This window comes from Hypanus sabinus, chromosome X1 (genome assembly GCF_030144855.1).
Source record: "Hypanus sabinus isolate sHypSab1 chromosome X1, sHypSab1.hap1, whole genome shotgun sequence".
NCBI classification, from domain to species: domain Eukaryota; kingdom Metazoa; phylum Chordata; class Chondrichthyes; order Myliobatiformes; family Dasyatidae; genus Hypanus; species Hypanus sabinus.
Genome location: NC_082738.1, coordinates 42121864 through 42137507, shown reverse-complemented (window position 1 = coordinate 42137507; position 15644 = coordinate 42121864). Strand labels below are relative to the sequence as shown.

At 47.3% G+C, this 15644-nt stretch overlaps 1 protein-coding gene across 1 annotated transcript in view; it reads left to right on the top strand.

Moving 5' to 3' along the window:
• Positions 1-15644, top strand: part of LOC132384866 (potassium voltage-gated channel subfamily H member 4-like) — a 217383-nt gene that overhangs the window by 159652 nt on the left and 42087 nt on the right. The window contains exons 12-13 of the mRNA XM_059956468.1: positions 9534-9572; positions 14633-14994. Of these exons, the coding sequence (XP_059812451.1) occupies positions 9534-9572; positions 14633-14994 (401 nt within the window). The remainder of the gene's footprint in view (positions 1-9533; positions 9573-14632; positions 14995-15644) is intronic.

Here is a 15644-nt window from a genome sequence, read left to right as displayed (position 1 = left end):
TCTTCGCCATGGGGGGCCGGTTGACAGAGGCTTAAAAGTGAGGCTGAAGTTTTCGAATAAAGTTTTTTCCTTCGACTGCAGTTACCAACTCCGTGTCGTAATTTTAGCGCTGCGTGTAGCACACCGCTACAATTGGTGACCCCGACGGTCCAAACGATTTTTGGACCAGAAATGACCGACGCCGCCTCTGTTCATGCGGTTTCGTTGAAACTGCCGGGTTTCTGGACACAGCGCCCGGACCTATGGTTCCAGCAAGCCGAAGCCCAATTCCACGTTCGCCGGATCACCTCAGAAGACACCCGCTACTACTACGTGGTGGGCTCCCTCGACCAGGACACAGCTGCCCAGGTCGCGGAGTTCGTACAGTCGCCCCCGGCAGACGGCAAGTACACGGAATTCAAAGCCCTGCTCCTCAGGACTTTCGGACTCTCACGGCGCGAGCGGGCTGCCCGTTTACTGCACCTGGATGGCTTGGGCGACAGACCTCCATCGGCTTTAATGAATGAGATGTTGTCTCTGGCCGAGGGACACACAGGCCTCATGTTTGAGCAGGCATTCCTGGAGCAGCTGCCCGAGGACATACGCCTGCTGCTGTCCGACGCGGATTTCAGTGACCCCCGGAAGGTGGCAGCCCGGGCGGACTTGCTGTGGAACGCCAAAAAGGTGAGAGGGGCGTCCATCGCACAGATCTCCCAGCCACGCTCCCGGCAGCAAACCAGTCCAGGCCCGGCTGCAGAGCCCACTAACCCCCGGCCCAATGAACACTGGTGCTTCTACCACCAGCGGTGGGGCGCAGAAGCCCGCCGTTGCCGCCCGCCCTGCAAGTTCCCGGGAAACGCCAGGGCCAGCCACCGCTGATGGCTACGGCGGCTGGCCATCGGGATAGCCTCCTGTATGTGTGGGATAGAAGGTCGGGACGCCGGTTTTTGGTCGATACTGGGGCTGAGATCAGCGTTTTACCTCCGACGAGTTACGACACCCGCAGCAGGGCACCGGGTCCCCCCCTGAGGGCCGTGAATGGCAGCACAGTAAGGACCTATGGCACCCGTCAGGTGCAGCTACTGTTCGGCCCCAGCCAGTTCACGTGGGACTTCACACTGGCCGCCGTAGCCCAACCGCTTCTGGGTGCGGATTTTTTGCGAGCTCACAGCCTGCTGGTTGACCTGCCCAGGAAGAGACTGGTACACGCCGAGACCTTTCAGACGTTCTCCCTGGGCGCGGCCCAGTTGCCAGCCCCTCACCTCGGCTCCATCACGCTGTCCGACAACGACTTCACCAGGGTCCTGGCGGAGTTCCCATCGGTTCTGGCACCGCAGTTCACAGCGGCCATGCCCAGGCACGGCGTACAGCACCACATCCCGACACAGGGACCACCCCTCCATGCCCGTGCTCGGCGGCTTCCCCCGGACAAGCTCCGACTGGCGAAGGAGGAGTTCCAGAGAATGGAGGAATTGGGGATCATCCGGCGGTCCGACAGCCCCTGGGCTTCCCCCCTGCACATGGTGCCCAAAGCGACGGGGGGCTGGAGACCGTGCGGCGACTACCGCAGGCTGAACGAGGCTACCACACCGGACCGCTACCCTGTGCCGCACATTCAGGACTTTGCGGCAAACCTGCACGGCGCCCGGATCTTCTCCAAGGTCGACCTTGTCCGAGGGTACCATCAAATCCCGATGCATCCTGACGACGTCCCCAAAACGGCTCTCATCACCCCGTTTGGCCTCTTCGAGTTCCTCCGCATGCCGTTCGGCCTGAAGAATGCCGCACAGACGTTCCAGCGGTTAATGGACGCGGTGGGACGGGACCTGGACTTCGCGTTCATCTATTTGGATGACATCCTCATAGCCAGCGGCAGTCGTCAGGAGCATCTGTCCCACCTCCGTCAACTCTGCGCCCGACTGAGTGAGTACGGTCTTACAATCAACCCTGCCAAATGCCAGTTCGGACTTGATACCATTGACTTCCTGGGCCACAGGATTACTAAAGACGGGGCAACCCCTCTGCCCGCTAAGGTAGATGCGGTCCGCCACTTCCCCCGACCCACCACGATCAAAGGCCTTCAGGAATTCGTAGGTATGGTCAATTTCTACCGCCGCTTCCTCCCTTCAGCTGCCCGGATCATGCGCCCCCTGTTCGCCCTGATGTCGGGTCCGAGCAAGGACATTACCTGGGACGAGGAGTCCGCCGCCGCTTTCGTTCAAACGAAGGAAGCTTTGGCTGACGCCGCAATGCTAGTACATCCCAGAATGGACACCCCTACCGCCCTCACAGTGGACGCATCAAACACGGCAGTCGGTGGGGTGCTGGAGCAGCTCATCGCAGGTCGCTGGCAACCCCTGGCGTTTTTCAGCAAACACCTGCGGCCACCCGAGCTCAAGTACAGTGCTTTTGACCGGGAACTGTTGGCGCTCTACCTGGCAATCCGGCATTTCAGGTACTTCCTAGAAGGTCGGCCCTTCACCGCGTTCACGGACCACAAACCGCTTACCTTTGCGTTTACGAAAGCATCCGACCCCTGGTCATCCCGCCAGCAACGCCACCTGTCCTACATCTCTGAATACACAACGGATGTCCGGCACGTCTCGGGTAAGGACAATGTCGTGGCGGATGCGCTCTCTCGCCCTACCGTTCATGCCCTTTCCCAAGGGGTAGACTTTGAGGCACTGGCAGAGGCACAGCAGGTAGATGAGGAGATTCCGAGTTACAGGACTGCAGTCTCTGGTTTGCAGCTCCAGGACCTCCCCGTGGGCCCAGGTGACAGGACCCTACTCTGTGACGTCGCCACCGACCAGCCCCGTCCGGTCGTCCCCGCAGCCTGGCGGCGACGTGTTTTCGACTCCATTCATAACTTGGCGCATCCCTCCATCCGGACAACTGTCCGGCTGGTTTCCAGCAGGTTCGTTTGGCACGGTCTCCGCAAACAGGTCAGTGAATGGGCCAGAACGTGCATGCACTGCCAGACGGCCAAGGTTCAGCGGCACACCAAAGCCCCACCGCAGCAGTTCCATCCCGCCCACCGGCGTTTCGACCACATTCATGTGGATATGGTGGGCCCCCTGCCAGTGTCGCGCGGAGCGCGTTACCTCCTGACTATCGTGGACCGGTTCACAAGATGGCCAGAGGCGGTCCCGCTCACCGACACCACCTCCGAATCTTGCGCCCGAGCCCTGCTCGCCACCTGGATATCCCGCTTTGGTGTACCAGCCCACATTACCTCCGACAGAGGCGCCCAGTTCACCTCCAGCCTGTGGTCAGCTATGGCCAGCCTTTTGGGGACTCAGCTGCACCACACCACTGCCTACCACCCACAGTCGAACGGGCTGGTGGAGCGTTTCCACCGTCACCTGAAGTCGGCCCTCATGGCCCGCCTGCGAGGAGCCAACTGGGCGGACGAGCTTCCCTGGGTCCTTCTCGGCATCCGCACAGCGCCCAAGGACGACCTGCACGCCTCGTCGGCCGAGTTGGTATACGGCGCGCCCCTGGCCGTCCCCGGGGAGTTCCTACCAGCCCCGAGGGGGCAAGAGGAAGAACCCGCTGCAGTCCTGGGCAGACTTCGCGAGAAGCTCGGTAACCTGGCCCCCATACCCACTTCACAGCATGGGCGGCACCCGACCTGCGTACCCAAAGACCTACGGAACTGTAAGTTTGTGTTTGTACGAAGGGGCGGGCATCGGCCACCGCTGCAGCGGCCATACGAGGGGCCGTTTACGGTGCTCCGGAACAACGGGTCCACGTTCGTGCTGGACGTTGGGGGGAAGGAGGAGGTTTTCACGGTGGACCGCCTCAAGCCGGCCCATGTGGACCTGGCGCAACCGGCCGAGTTTCCGGCGCCTCGGCGCAGAGGCCGACCTCCCAAGCAGGTTCTGGCCCAGGCTGTGGACATTGGGGGGTGTATCGCCGGTTCTGGGGGGGGGTTATGTAGCGCCTCATTTCCTAGCGTATCCGAACCGACTCACAATTAGATAGCCTACGGGGGTTTGCGAGCACAGAGCTTTGGAGCCTCTTCGCCATGGGGGGCCGGTTGACAGAGGCTTAAAAGTGAGGCTGAAGTTTTCGAATAAAGTTTTTTCCTTCGACTGCAGTTACCGACTCCGTGTCGTAATTTTAGCGCTGCGTGTAGCACACCACTACAATATCCACTTTTCCACTAGCAGTACAAATTCCAGGTGAGAAGATTATTGTATTAAGAACCTGCACAAATCCTTTTCAGAAGATATGTGTTGGTGGATTTCTGTTAAAGAGCTGCAGGCACTCCATGTCCTACGTCCTTCTTTCAATAACAGGGATCAGATTCACACTGGAAACCCTTTATTGAGGAGTAATCTCATTGGTATACTGACCCATAATATACTTTGTTATCATGACCAGGACTGCCAACGAGTGACATGTGAGTACAGGGTAGAAGGCTAATCAGAGTAGAGGCAAAGACCAGAAAAGCAGGGTACCTTTATAAAACATAGTGAGGTTACAGCCTGTATATTGCATCTATTTCTAGTCTTTGCACTTCAGGAAGGGTATGAAAGTCCTAAAGAGGGTCCAGAGCAAAGTTACTAGAATGATTCCGGGAAGAAAGGATTCAATTTTGAAGGTAGGCAACAGTTTCTGGAGTTTTGCTCCTTGGAGCAGGGTATGGTGAGAGTAGATTAGACAAAGCTTTATATCAAAATCTTTATATCACGTCAATGGAGGGAAGCAGTAGCCATTTAAGATCTAGTATGCATGTATAGAAGTGTTGGGGATGCACATTTGTTTGTGGTTTTGTAAAGGGAAATTGATAAATTAATAAAGCAATGGGAAGTTTGGGGAAATGAGCTGCCTGCATCACTTTGCAAAGAACCAGAAGTCAGTTGATGGACCTAATAGCCTGTTTCTATGATATAATAGAGATTATAAGGAAAGGCTGGATATGGTCTGAGTTAAAAAGAGACGCTGGATAGGCTTGGATTTTTTTTTCCCTGGAGTGTTGGGCACTAAGGGGTGCCTTGTGGCAAATTATAAAATCATGTGGGGCATAGATAAGGTGAATGCCCAAAGACTTCTCTATGGAAAGGTGAGTCGAAAGCTAAAGGGCATAGGTTTAAAGTGGGAGGGAAAGAGTTAAAAGAGACCTGAAAGGTAACTGTCCCATACAAATGGTAGTGGGCATATGGACCAAGCTACCAGAGGAAACAGTAGAAGTGGGTACAATTACAACATTAAAAAATCATTTGGACAGGTACAGAGATGGGAAGGTTGGATATGAACCCTTTAAACCTGCAGCACTTTGGAGGGACATGGACCTATGGTAGATGGGAGTCTCTCGGCTAGGCAGCTTGGTTAGTGTGGATGAGCTGTGCTTATTAGAATGTAAAAGCAATTGCCAAACTTAATCCAGAATTTGAGAATATACTCTGATAACACAAATAGATTTAAAGTCATTGCTTTATTAGAGAAGACACAAACACTCCATTAACCAAACTCAGAAATTTTATTTGTGGTATCTTGCTTTCATGGCCTGAAGTCATTGTTATGCTTTTCAATTCCAGTATTGGCTCAATGCCTGGATTACTAACAGGGTACCCCAGCATAATGGTTTAGCAGTCAGAGGTCTGAAGTGCTAATCCAAATACATGAGTTCAAATTCCACAATGGCAGTTGGGAAGGTTAAATTCAAGGAGTTAAATAAATGCAAATTAAACAGTAGCCGGAAGAGTTTTAGATTGTTTTTTGAAAACCCATCCCTTTTACTAGTATGGATCAGTGCCCTCTTAGAGCACACACACACACACACACACACACACACACACACACACACACACACACACACACACACACACACACACACACACACACACACACACCAGGCAGCATCTATGGAGGGAAATGAACAGTAGACATTTTGTGTCAAGGGCCTTCATCCAATCCTGATGAAGAGTCTCAGCCCGAAACTTCTGTCCCATAAATCTTTACAAAAGGTAACGTGTGACAAGTCTGATGCATGCTAATACACTACACTCAACAGATATATTCCTCTGAATTGTTCAGGATGTTCCACTGAAGGCTAGAAAATGTTGGAACATTAGATGCAGTGATTGTTCTCTGCCCAGTATCAGTAACACACATTATTTCTTCTGATGGGATTAAATGTACTCACCAACAATCATAATTCCTCTGGGCTTGTAGATAAGAGCCAGCAGCCTGTTGCACTTGAGGAGATTACATTAATCAGACACAGGATGGGGTAAAGTACCTCCTTTCATGACTTGCCTGTTAAAAATTGTGGCGACAGAGAAGCAGCTGTCCTCAGTATAAAACACAGTGAAGTGAAAGCATTCGTAAACATTTAGGAACACAAGAGATTTTGCAGATGCTGGGAATCCAGAGTAACACACAGATTGCTGGAGTGTCTATGGAAATTAATAAGCAGTCGACATTTTAGCCTGGAACCCTTCATCAGGACTGGAGAGGAAGGGGGAAGATGCAAGAATGGGGGGGGGGGGGGAGAAGGAGTACAAGCTGGAAAGTGAAAGGTGAAACCAGGTGGGTGGGGAGGTGGGGAATGAAGTAAGAAGCTGGGTGGTGATAAGTGGAAAAGGTAAAGGGCTGGAGAAGAAGGAATCTGATAGGAGAGGGGAGAATGGACCATGAGAGAAAGGGAAGAAGGAGGGGCACCAGGGGGAAGTGATAGGCAGGTGAGGAGAAGAGGTAAGCGTAGGGCCAGCATCCCCCTCATCAGGTCTCACCTATCGCCTTGTCAGCTTGTACTCCTTCTGCTCCTCCATCTTCTTATTCTGGCTTCTTCCCCCTTCCTTTCCAGTCCTAATGAAGGGTTGTGGCCCAAAACGTCGACTGCTTATTCATTTCCATAGATACTGCCTGACCTGCTGAGTTCCTCCAGCACTTTGTGTGCGTTGCTCTGGAAGCATTTATGAATTCCTTCTCAGGACAGCACATAGCATAGCAGTCAGTATAATGCTTTACAGTGCCAGTTGTAAGATTGAGGTTCAATTCCCGTCACTGTCGGTAAGGAATTTGTATGCTCTCCCTATGACCAAGTGGTTTTCCTCTGGATGCTCCAATCTCCTCCCATATTCCAAGCACAAACGGGTTAGTAAGTTATGGACAGGCTTTGCTGGTGCTGGAAGCACGGCAACATTTGTGGGCTAGCCCCCAGCACATCCTCGAAGTGTGTTGGTCGTGAATGCAAATACATTTCACTGTATGTTTTGATATACATGTGACAAATGAAGCTAATTTTTTAACTCTCAACAGCCTGTAAGAAGTATTTGAGATGTTTAAATTTCCTCTCAATGTGATAAATTAATGCATGTCCTATTTTAACACAGTTGTTAATTGAAATTAAATTTCAGATCACTTTCACACTGTAGCAATGATAAGCGTTACAATAGCAAGTAATGAAAATTTGGAGTAGTGTGTGAATGGAGTGGTGTTAGGTAACTGGTCTGATCACTGATGTTTAGTTATATGCTTCCCACAATTCAATACGCTCCCATTTCCCCAGTAAAGAAAGTGGCCTGACATGCTGGGAGTCAGCAAACGTGAGAGACTGCAAATGCTGGAATCTGGAGCAAGAAATCATATATGCTGAAGGAACTCAGCAGGTCGAGCAGTATCTGTAGTGGTGGGGGTGGTGGGGCCGGGGGAAGAATTCTCGATGTTTCAGATTAAAACCCCACATCAGGGCTTCAAGTAAAGAAGCAGGATGGCCAGTATAGAGAGGAGAAAGGGATTGGTGAGATAGGAGTTTGAAGTGATTAGTGGACTGAGGAGGGGTGTAAGGTGGCAGGAAGGTTACATTAGATCAGGAAGAGGAATTGGGAGACAATGAGACATGATGGCAGACAGAGAGAGAAAATAATGAGAGGCAGATGGATCTAGGGAAGCATGAAGGTTGGAGACACCCTTCCTACCAGGACACTGTGGATCGTGAAATGTTGACACATAATTTTATCCAAAGGCTCTTTTCTCTTTATAACCAGACAATGAACAGGTTGTCTCGGAAGATGAATAATGTTGTCTGGTGAATTCTGTTGCCCCTCTGCCATTTCAATATCCATGTTTTATGAAATCGTACTGATAATGAGTTTGCCCTTTGAATCACACTCAGGTGGTGGATTTAGACTAACCAGGAGCAATTCACTAATTTCTTCGACATCGAAACAAAATCTTTCTGCCATCCTTTTTCTTTCATGTGCTGACTTGACCAGATGCATAACTGGATCAGTCACACGTGTCAGGTGACCAAATCGGAGGTGGTGACTCCCCTTAAGATTGTCCTGCAGTTACCAGGCCCAAGTCAATTGTATATTGTGAGAACAAAATTGTTACGGGAATGGCATTGATCCGACTGGTCTGAGAGGTGAATGGTCTCTGGCCTCTGTCTATGTTGTGAGCAAATATAAGAAATCAGAGAGAAGGTACAGGAACCTGAAGACACACACTCAACTGTTTAGGAACAGCTTCTTCTCCTCTACCATCAGCTATCTGAACGGTTCATGAACCATCACTCTTGCTCTCTTTTTGCACTGATTTATTTTTATACGTTCCTGATTGTAACTTATAGTAATTTGTTTGTATTGCTCTGTACTGCTGCCGCAAAATAACAAATTCCACAACATGTATCAGTGATAGTAAACCCGAGTCTTATTCTGAAATAACAGACTGTATTTCCCTTGTCTAAATGTGTGCAGCTCCGTTAACACCCCAGAGCCTCAACAACTGTTCAGGATAAAGGCAACTGCATGACTGGCACCAAATTCACCTACAACATTTAAAAATAGAGATTAATGCATTTCTGGGTATTAGCATAATTGGATATGGGTGCAAGGCAGAAGATCAGCCCCGATCTTATTGAATGGCAGAACAAGTCTGAGAGTCAGAAGGGCCTAGACTTCCTCCAGTTCCTTGTATTCATACGTTCTACACAGTCACTCCCACAATCTATCTGCAGTGTGTAGATCTTCTTTGAGGCATCTCCTACCTAATGACCTCCACCATCAGGAAAGATAATTAACATACCCATCACCAAATGCAAACATCCCTCCAAGTTACACACCATCTTGTCTTGAAAATATACGTTCCTTTATCATTGCTTAGTCAGTATCTTGGACCTCAGCCATGAACATTGCTGAGAGAAAACCTTAACAGCATGGACAACAGCAGTTCAAGAAGGGGCTCACCATCACCTTCTCTAGGTCAACTGGCATGGACAGTAATTGTTGGCTTGGCCAGCAAATCCTACGCTTCATAAATTAATTGAAAAAACGTGAATCCATGTCCTGCGGGCAAATTGATTGGATGGCACCAGCCTCTGAGAGTTGCTATCCAGTCTTTTAAAGTCAATGATTATGGCTATAGACAACACCATCTTGAAAGCCACACTCAGCTGCCTGCAGATTCCTAGCAGCACTAACTGGTTGTACTGTGAATAGGATTACATTGAACAGATTGTACTGCATATAAATTCAGATGTAACTCAGTGTGGCCTGCTCCAGCTAATTGCATGGTATAAACTCCATCTATTGTATTCACAGGGAATCTCAAAATGCTCCAAGTCTCCAAGACTCCCTCAGGTACGTTGGCTAATTTATTCGGAACGTAATGTATTATAACTTGTGATGGTAACTAGGAATAAACCAAAGTGGGAGAATGAAAATCATTGATAATAAGGGTACAATTCTGTGAAATTTCATTCATATCAGAGCTGTTGTTCTGAGACTGACAGTTCTGGAATTGGATCTAACCAGGCAAGATCTCATTAGTGCTAAATGACATCAATTACAATTTTATCTCAGAGTGTATTCTCAGTATTTATGACTCCCTGTGTGCACAAACCTCCACTGATCTATTAGTATTAATTAGCTCCATTAACATAAAAAAGAGTTCTTGTAAACTCCAAATAGCTTTAACACTTAAACTCCAGGGGTCCCCTTAACTCTTTATATCCCTGATTTGCCAGCACGGAGGAATTTCACTCCATATAATGCCAAACTAAACTAGTCAAACTAACTAAACCAATCGGTTTAGGACGGATCCCTCGGAGGGTCAGGAACAGAATCTAATGTTGGCCTGGTCTTGCAACTCAAAGCCCTCACCTTTTTCTCTTACTCTGGGCAACTGGGCTGGACTAAAGAATGGGAACAGGTTGTAGTGCTTGTTAAAAGGCAGGAAAGGCTGGACCACACTTTGAATATTATGTTCATTTCTGGTCGCCTCATTACGGAAAGGATGTGGAAGCTTTAGAGAGGGTGCGGAGGAGATTTACCAGGATGCTGAGAATTACTGAGATGCTGCCTGGATTAGAGAACATTTCTAGTCCTGACGAAGGGTCTCAGCCCAAAACGTCGAAGTGCTTTTACCTACAGATGCTGCCTGGCCTGCTGTGTTTCACCAGCATTTTGTGTGTGTTGCTGGAATTTCCAGCATCTGCAGATTTCCTCGTGTTAGAGAACATTTCATATGAGGAAAGGTTGAGTGAGCTAGGGCTTTTCTCTTCTTTAAAATTTTTATTGAGATACAGTACGGAGTAGGCCCTTCCGACCATGCCGCCCTGCAACTCTCATGATTTAATCCTCACCTAATTACAGGACAATTTACAATGGCATTCAATCTACCAACCGGTACATCTTTGGATTGTGGGAGGAAACCGGAGCACCCGGAGGGAACCCACGTTGTTAAGGGGAGAACATCCAAATTCCTTACAGGCAGCAGCAGGAATTGAACCTCTGATGCCTGGATTGTAAAGCATTGTGCTACCCACTATGCTACTGTGCCGCTCTTTGGAGTGAAGGAGGTTGAGAGGTGACTTGATGGAGGTGTACAAGATGATAAGGGGCAGAGACTTTTTCCCAAGGTGGAAATGGCTAAAACAGGAGGGCATAATTTTAGGTGATAAGAGGAAAGTAGGGTTTTTACATAGAGACTGTTGGGTCCATGGAGCACACTGCCTGGAGTGGTGGTCAGATACATTAGGGACATTTAAAAGATGCATAGACTGACACGTGGATGAGAGAAAAATGGAGGGCCATGTGGGAGGGAAAGATTAGCTTGATCTTAGAGTGGGTTAAAAGGTCGGCTGAACATTGTGGGCTGAAGGGCCTGTAATATGCAGTGCTGATCTAGGTTCGATGTAGTGCTATTGAAAAACGGTTGCTCAAAGAATGTCCAGCATCACATACACATCAGAACAACATGACCTGATTTCCTGGTCGGTGCTGTGCAGGAGAATTACAAAGGAAATGACACAAGTCATCAATGCAAAAAAAACTGGTTCAGTTTTAGAAATGCCGTAATTTGAGCTCAAATCCCTGTCCACTTTGGAAATAATTTTATACACTGAGAGCTAGACATTTACAAAACCTACATGAACTAATTTCAAGTCATTGTGTTATTTTTGTTAGCCCCAGTCATCCAGGAAGCCTAGACCTTTGCTGTATGTGAAACCACCATCTTCACGCCTCCTGAGTTGTGGCTGTTACATTCTTCTACTTGTCAGAGTGATGAAGTTATTATGACCACAGACTTCTCTGTGCATGTAACAATGAGTGATGTGTCCTGCATTGCTGCATCCCATGAAGCCTCTGTGGCTTTCAGACTGTCTTTTAAATGCATTTGAAACAACACTGCAATTCTTATTTTCCAGCACAGACCTCTTAGGAGTTTCATATTTTGGATAAACACACAGCATTTCATAGAAATGGGTGAAACTTGAAAGGAAAGGCTTAAAAAATGGTAGAAACCAGCAGTGAGTTCTCTTTGTTCTGTTCTAGCCCACACTGCACTGGCAATGAATGTCTATTTTAATGTACTTCCTGAATATGGTCAGTAATTTGGACCAGGTTAATTCAATCTCAGGGTGGAATTGAGAGTGGAACAGAGTGGACCATTCAGATAAGAAGTGATATTAGTATTGCACAGGGGATCCACAATAGCAGGGTGTGGTAAACAGAACTAAACAGAGTTTAAACAGAAGATAATAACAGTATAACTGGAGGGGGTCATCACTTCCCTGGCTATAGGTTGACTCATCATAGAGCCTAATGGCCAAGGGTAAGAATGACTTCAATTACCGCTCTTTGAAGCAGGCCAGTTGTATAGGTCTATTACTGAAAGTGCTCCTCTGTTCTGAAAGGTCCTCACCACATCCACGTCCTCACCGTCAATAGTAACGGGAAGCAGTGCAGGTTTAGTCTTCCTAAAGTCCATCACCATCTCCTTTGTCTTACTGATGTTGAGCTGCAGGTAATTCAGCTTGCACCATGTGACAAAGTCCTCCACCAGGCCCTGTATTCATCCTCCCATCTTCCCTTTGTACACCCAACTATTGCTGAGTCATCAGAGAATTTCTGCAGATGACATGACTGTGTTGTATCTGAAGTCTGAGGTATACAGGGTAAACAGGAAGGGAGCCAATACAGTCCCCTGTGGGGTCCCAGTGCTGCCTATAGCCAAGTCTGGCACACAGCTCTGAAGCCGCACAAACGACGGTCTGCCAGTCAGGTAGTCCATTATCCAGGACTCAATGGAAATGCCAACCTGCGTTGAATGGAGCTTTACCCCCAGCAATGAGGCCTGTATGGTATTGAAGGCACTTGGGAAATCTAAAAGCACAAACCTCACAGTGCTGCCCTGATTATCCAAATGGGAGTAGGCTCTGCTCAGCAGGTAGGTGACAGCATCGTCAACTCCAATGTGCTCCAGGTAGACAAACTGCAGGGGATCGAGGGCTGATCTGACCAGGGGTCAGAGGTGAGTCAGGACTAGTAGAGATAGTATAAAGAGAAATGTAACAACAGTGGGTGGCGTGGAAACGTAGTGGTTAGTACAATGCTATTACAGTACCAGCGACACAGGTTCAATTCCCGGCACTGCCTGTAAGGAGCCCTGTGACTGTGTGGGTTTCCTCCAGGTGCTCTGGTTTCCTTCCACAGTCCAAAGACTTATGGGTTAGTAGTTTAATTGGTCACATGGGTGTAATTAGGAGGTATAGGCTCTTTGGGCCAGAAGGGCTATTACCATGCTGTATCTATAATTAAAGTTTTTAAAAAGCATGCAGAAAATATTATTATTGTTACAGATAAAGTGCAGTCAGGTTGAGAAATAAAGATTAAGGACCATTACAATGTAGATTGAGAGGTTAACAGTTCAGGAGTTTTATAGCTGTGGGATAAAAGCGGTTCTTGTTCCTGGTGGTACATGTTTTAAAGCTTTTCTATTTTATACCAGATGGAAGGAAAGAGAAGAGAACATGACTGGGTGGGAGAGGACCTGAATTATGTTAGCTGCACTCCCAAGGCAACAGGAATGGTAGAGAGAGTCTATGGAGGAAAGACTAATTTGAACTGGGCTGTCTTCACTTGGGTTTCATTCCAATTAAACAACAAATTAATTCATATAAAACATCTTAATGTAGCAAAAACTCCCCAATGGACCTCACAGGAGTGTTAGAAAGCAAAAGAAAAGCTTGAGAAAAGCTTGAGAAAAAGAAAACATGGAGGCAAATGTGTGGAAGCCAAGGAAAGCAGACAGATTACATCCCAGTAACTTGTTTTCAATCTGAGGCAGTGTAGAACAGATGCTTTCTGAAGTCCAGCATACAATAAGAACCAAGGGACTTCCCCTCACCATCAGTGCAAAAAAGGAGGGAAGAAAGTAGATGATTAGATGTGCTTTCATAGCTTTACCTAACAGAACAGATCTCATGCAGGGCTGGGAATATAGACTTGTTCCTGCATTGCAATAGAAAGGAAGATCTCATGTTATTTTTTTCTTGCAACTTAGAAAGAACCCATTCAACACATCAAGAGATTTCAGGCTCTTAAATAAATCCCATCAATTCCCCCACTTGCTTGCCTATATGCTCTTGACAGATGCTCAAAACTCCCCAGTTCTCCCATCACATTAGAGATAATGTGCAGTAGTCAGATCATCTACCAAAATGCCTTTGGGATGTGGGAGGAAACCTGAGCACCCAAAAGACCCAAGGTCCCCCACCATCCGGGCCATGATCTTCCCACTGCTGCCCTTGGGAAGGAGGTACAGGAGCCTCAGGGCCCACACACCAGATTCAGGACCAGTTATTACCCCTCAACTTCTCAGGCTCCTGAACCAGTGTGGATAACTTCACTCACCTCAACACTGAACTGATTCCACAACCTATGAACTAACATTCAAGGACTATACAAAGTCATGTTCTCAATATTATTTATTTATTATGATTTGTTTTGTTTTTTTCATATTTGCACAGTTTGTCTTGTTTTGAACATTGGTTGTCAGTTTTTGTAGTTCTTTGTTCTACTGTGAATGTCTGCAAGAAAATAAATCTCGGTAGTAGATACAGTAACATATATGTATTTTGATAATAAATGTACTTTGAATTTTTTTAAAAACCCATGTCATCACAGAGAATAAGAAACTCTGCATATACAGTACCAGAGGTCTGAATTGAACCCAGGTCGCTAGAACTGGCATATGGTGCATTTGGGGAAGGGCACTGTTTATAACTCACTATAGCCGACAAACTAATGGAAACTCATCGATAGGAGATCGATGGGGAAATTTTACAAAAAATTAAGGCTTGCTTTCTCTCCACGGGTCTCACTAAAACTAATAAAACTATTGCATTACTTTTCAGAATAAATTGGACAGCAGTGACAATTCCAGTAAGAAACTTCCCTCCATTTTAGAAACTGAAGACGAACCAAATGAATATTCACATCTCTCACCAGCAACTAAAAGTCGCAGGAAACTCACACTGCCGGGATTAAACAGTCCGATTCGCCGAGGATCCCTGGGCAGTTTGCTGGGAGAGGAATTGAAGCATTACTCAGCGATACGACTCGGAAGTCGATCTCCAGGGAAGTGCAGGAGGGGGGGAAGTCCCCTACATAAAAAAGAAGATAGCACGTGCAGTGGTGGAAATTGCAATGTGCGAAAGCCAGCAAAGCTCCTTCTACCATCGCTGAACTGCTGTGGGCCCCCTGACCTAAGCCCTAGGTAATGATATCTCCAGATACGTTATCCACAAGAGCTCAGCCTGTTGACACTCAATTATGCTGTAAATCTAAGGAATAAGAGTTACACAAAGAATGAGCTCTACACATTACTGGTGTATTCCCAACAGCCTTATCTACATGAAGGCAAAATAGTTAGTGATACTGTACATTCCTTCAGCATTTTGTCTGGTAATAAATTTATCTGTTTACCAGCTTTCCTACTTTCTGGATAATCCTTCTTTGTACAGCTGATGTTCTGTAAAAAAATCCAGAAGAACTTTACATATACACAGTTGAGTCAAACAACTGAGTCAACAGTGATGAGATCATACAGTATATTGTTAAAATGTTGGTGTATTGAGCTATTAAATGTTTCATGCTCCGTTGTGGGTGCTCTTAAAGGCAGACTGTAGAAATCATAATTTTCTGTTTGTCCGTTGAATGATCACAGATTCTATACTTTGTATGGATTTCGATCAGGGAGGCCTAGGAACAAAGTCAGGGATCTTCTGCATTAAATTTATCACATATAATGTCACAACACAGAAAGAGGACATTTTGTTGAACATAAGATCATAAGACATAGGGGCAGAATTGGGCCATTTGGCCCATCAAGTCTGCTCTGCTATTCCATAACAGCTGATTTATTAT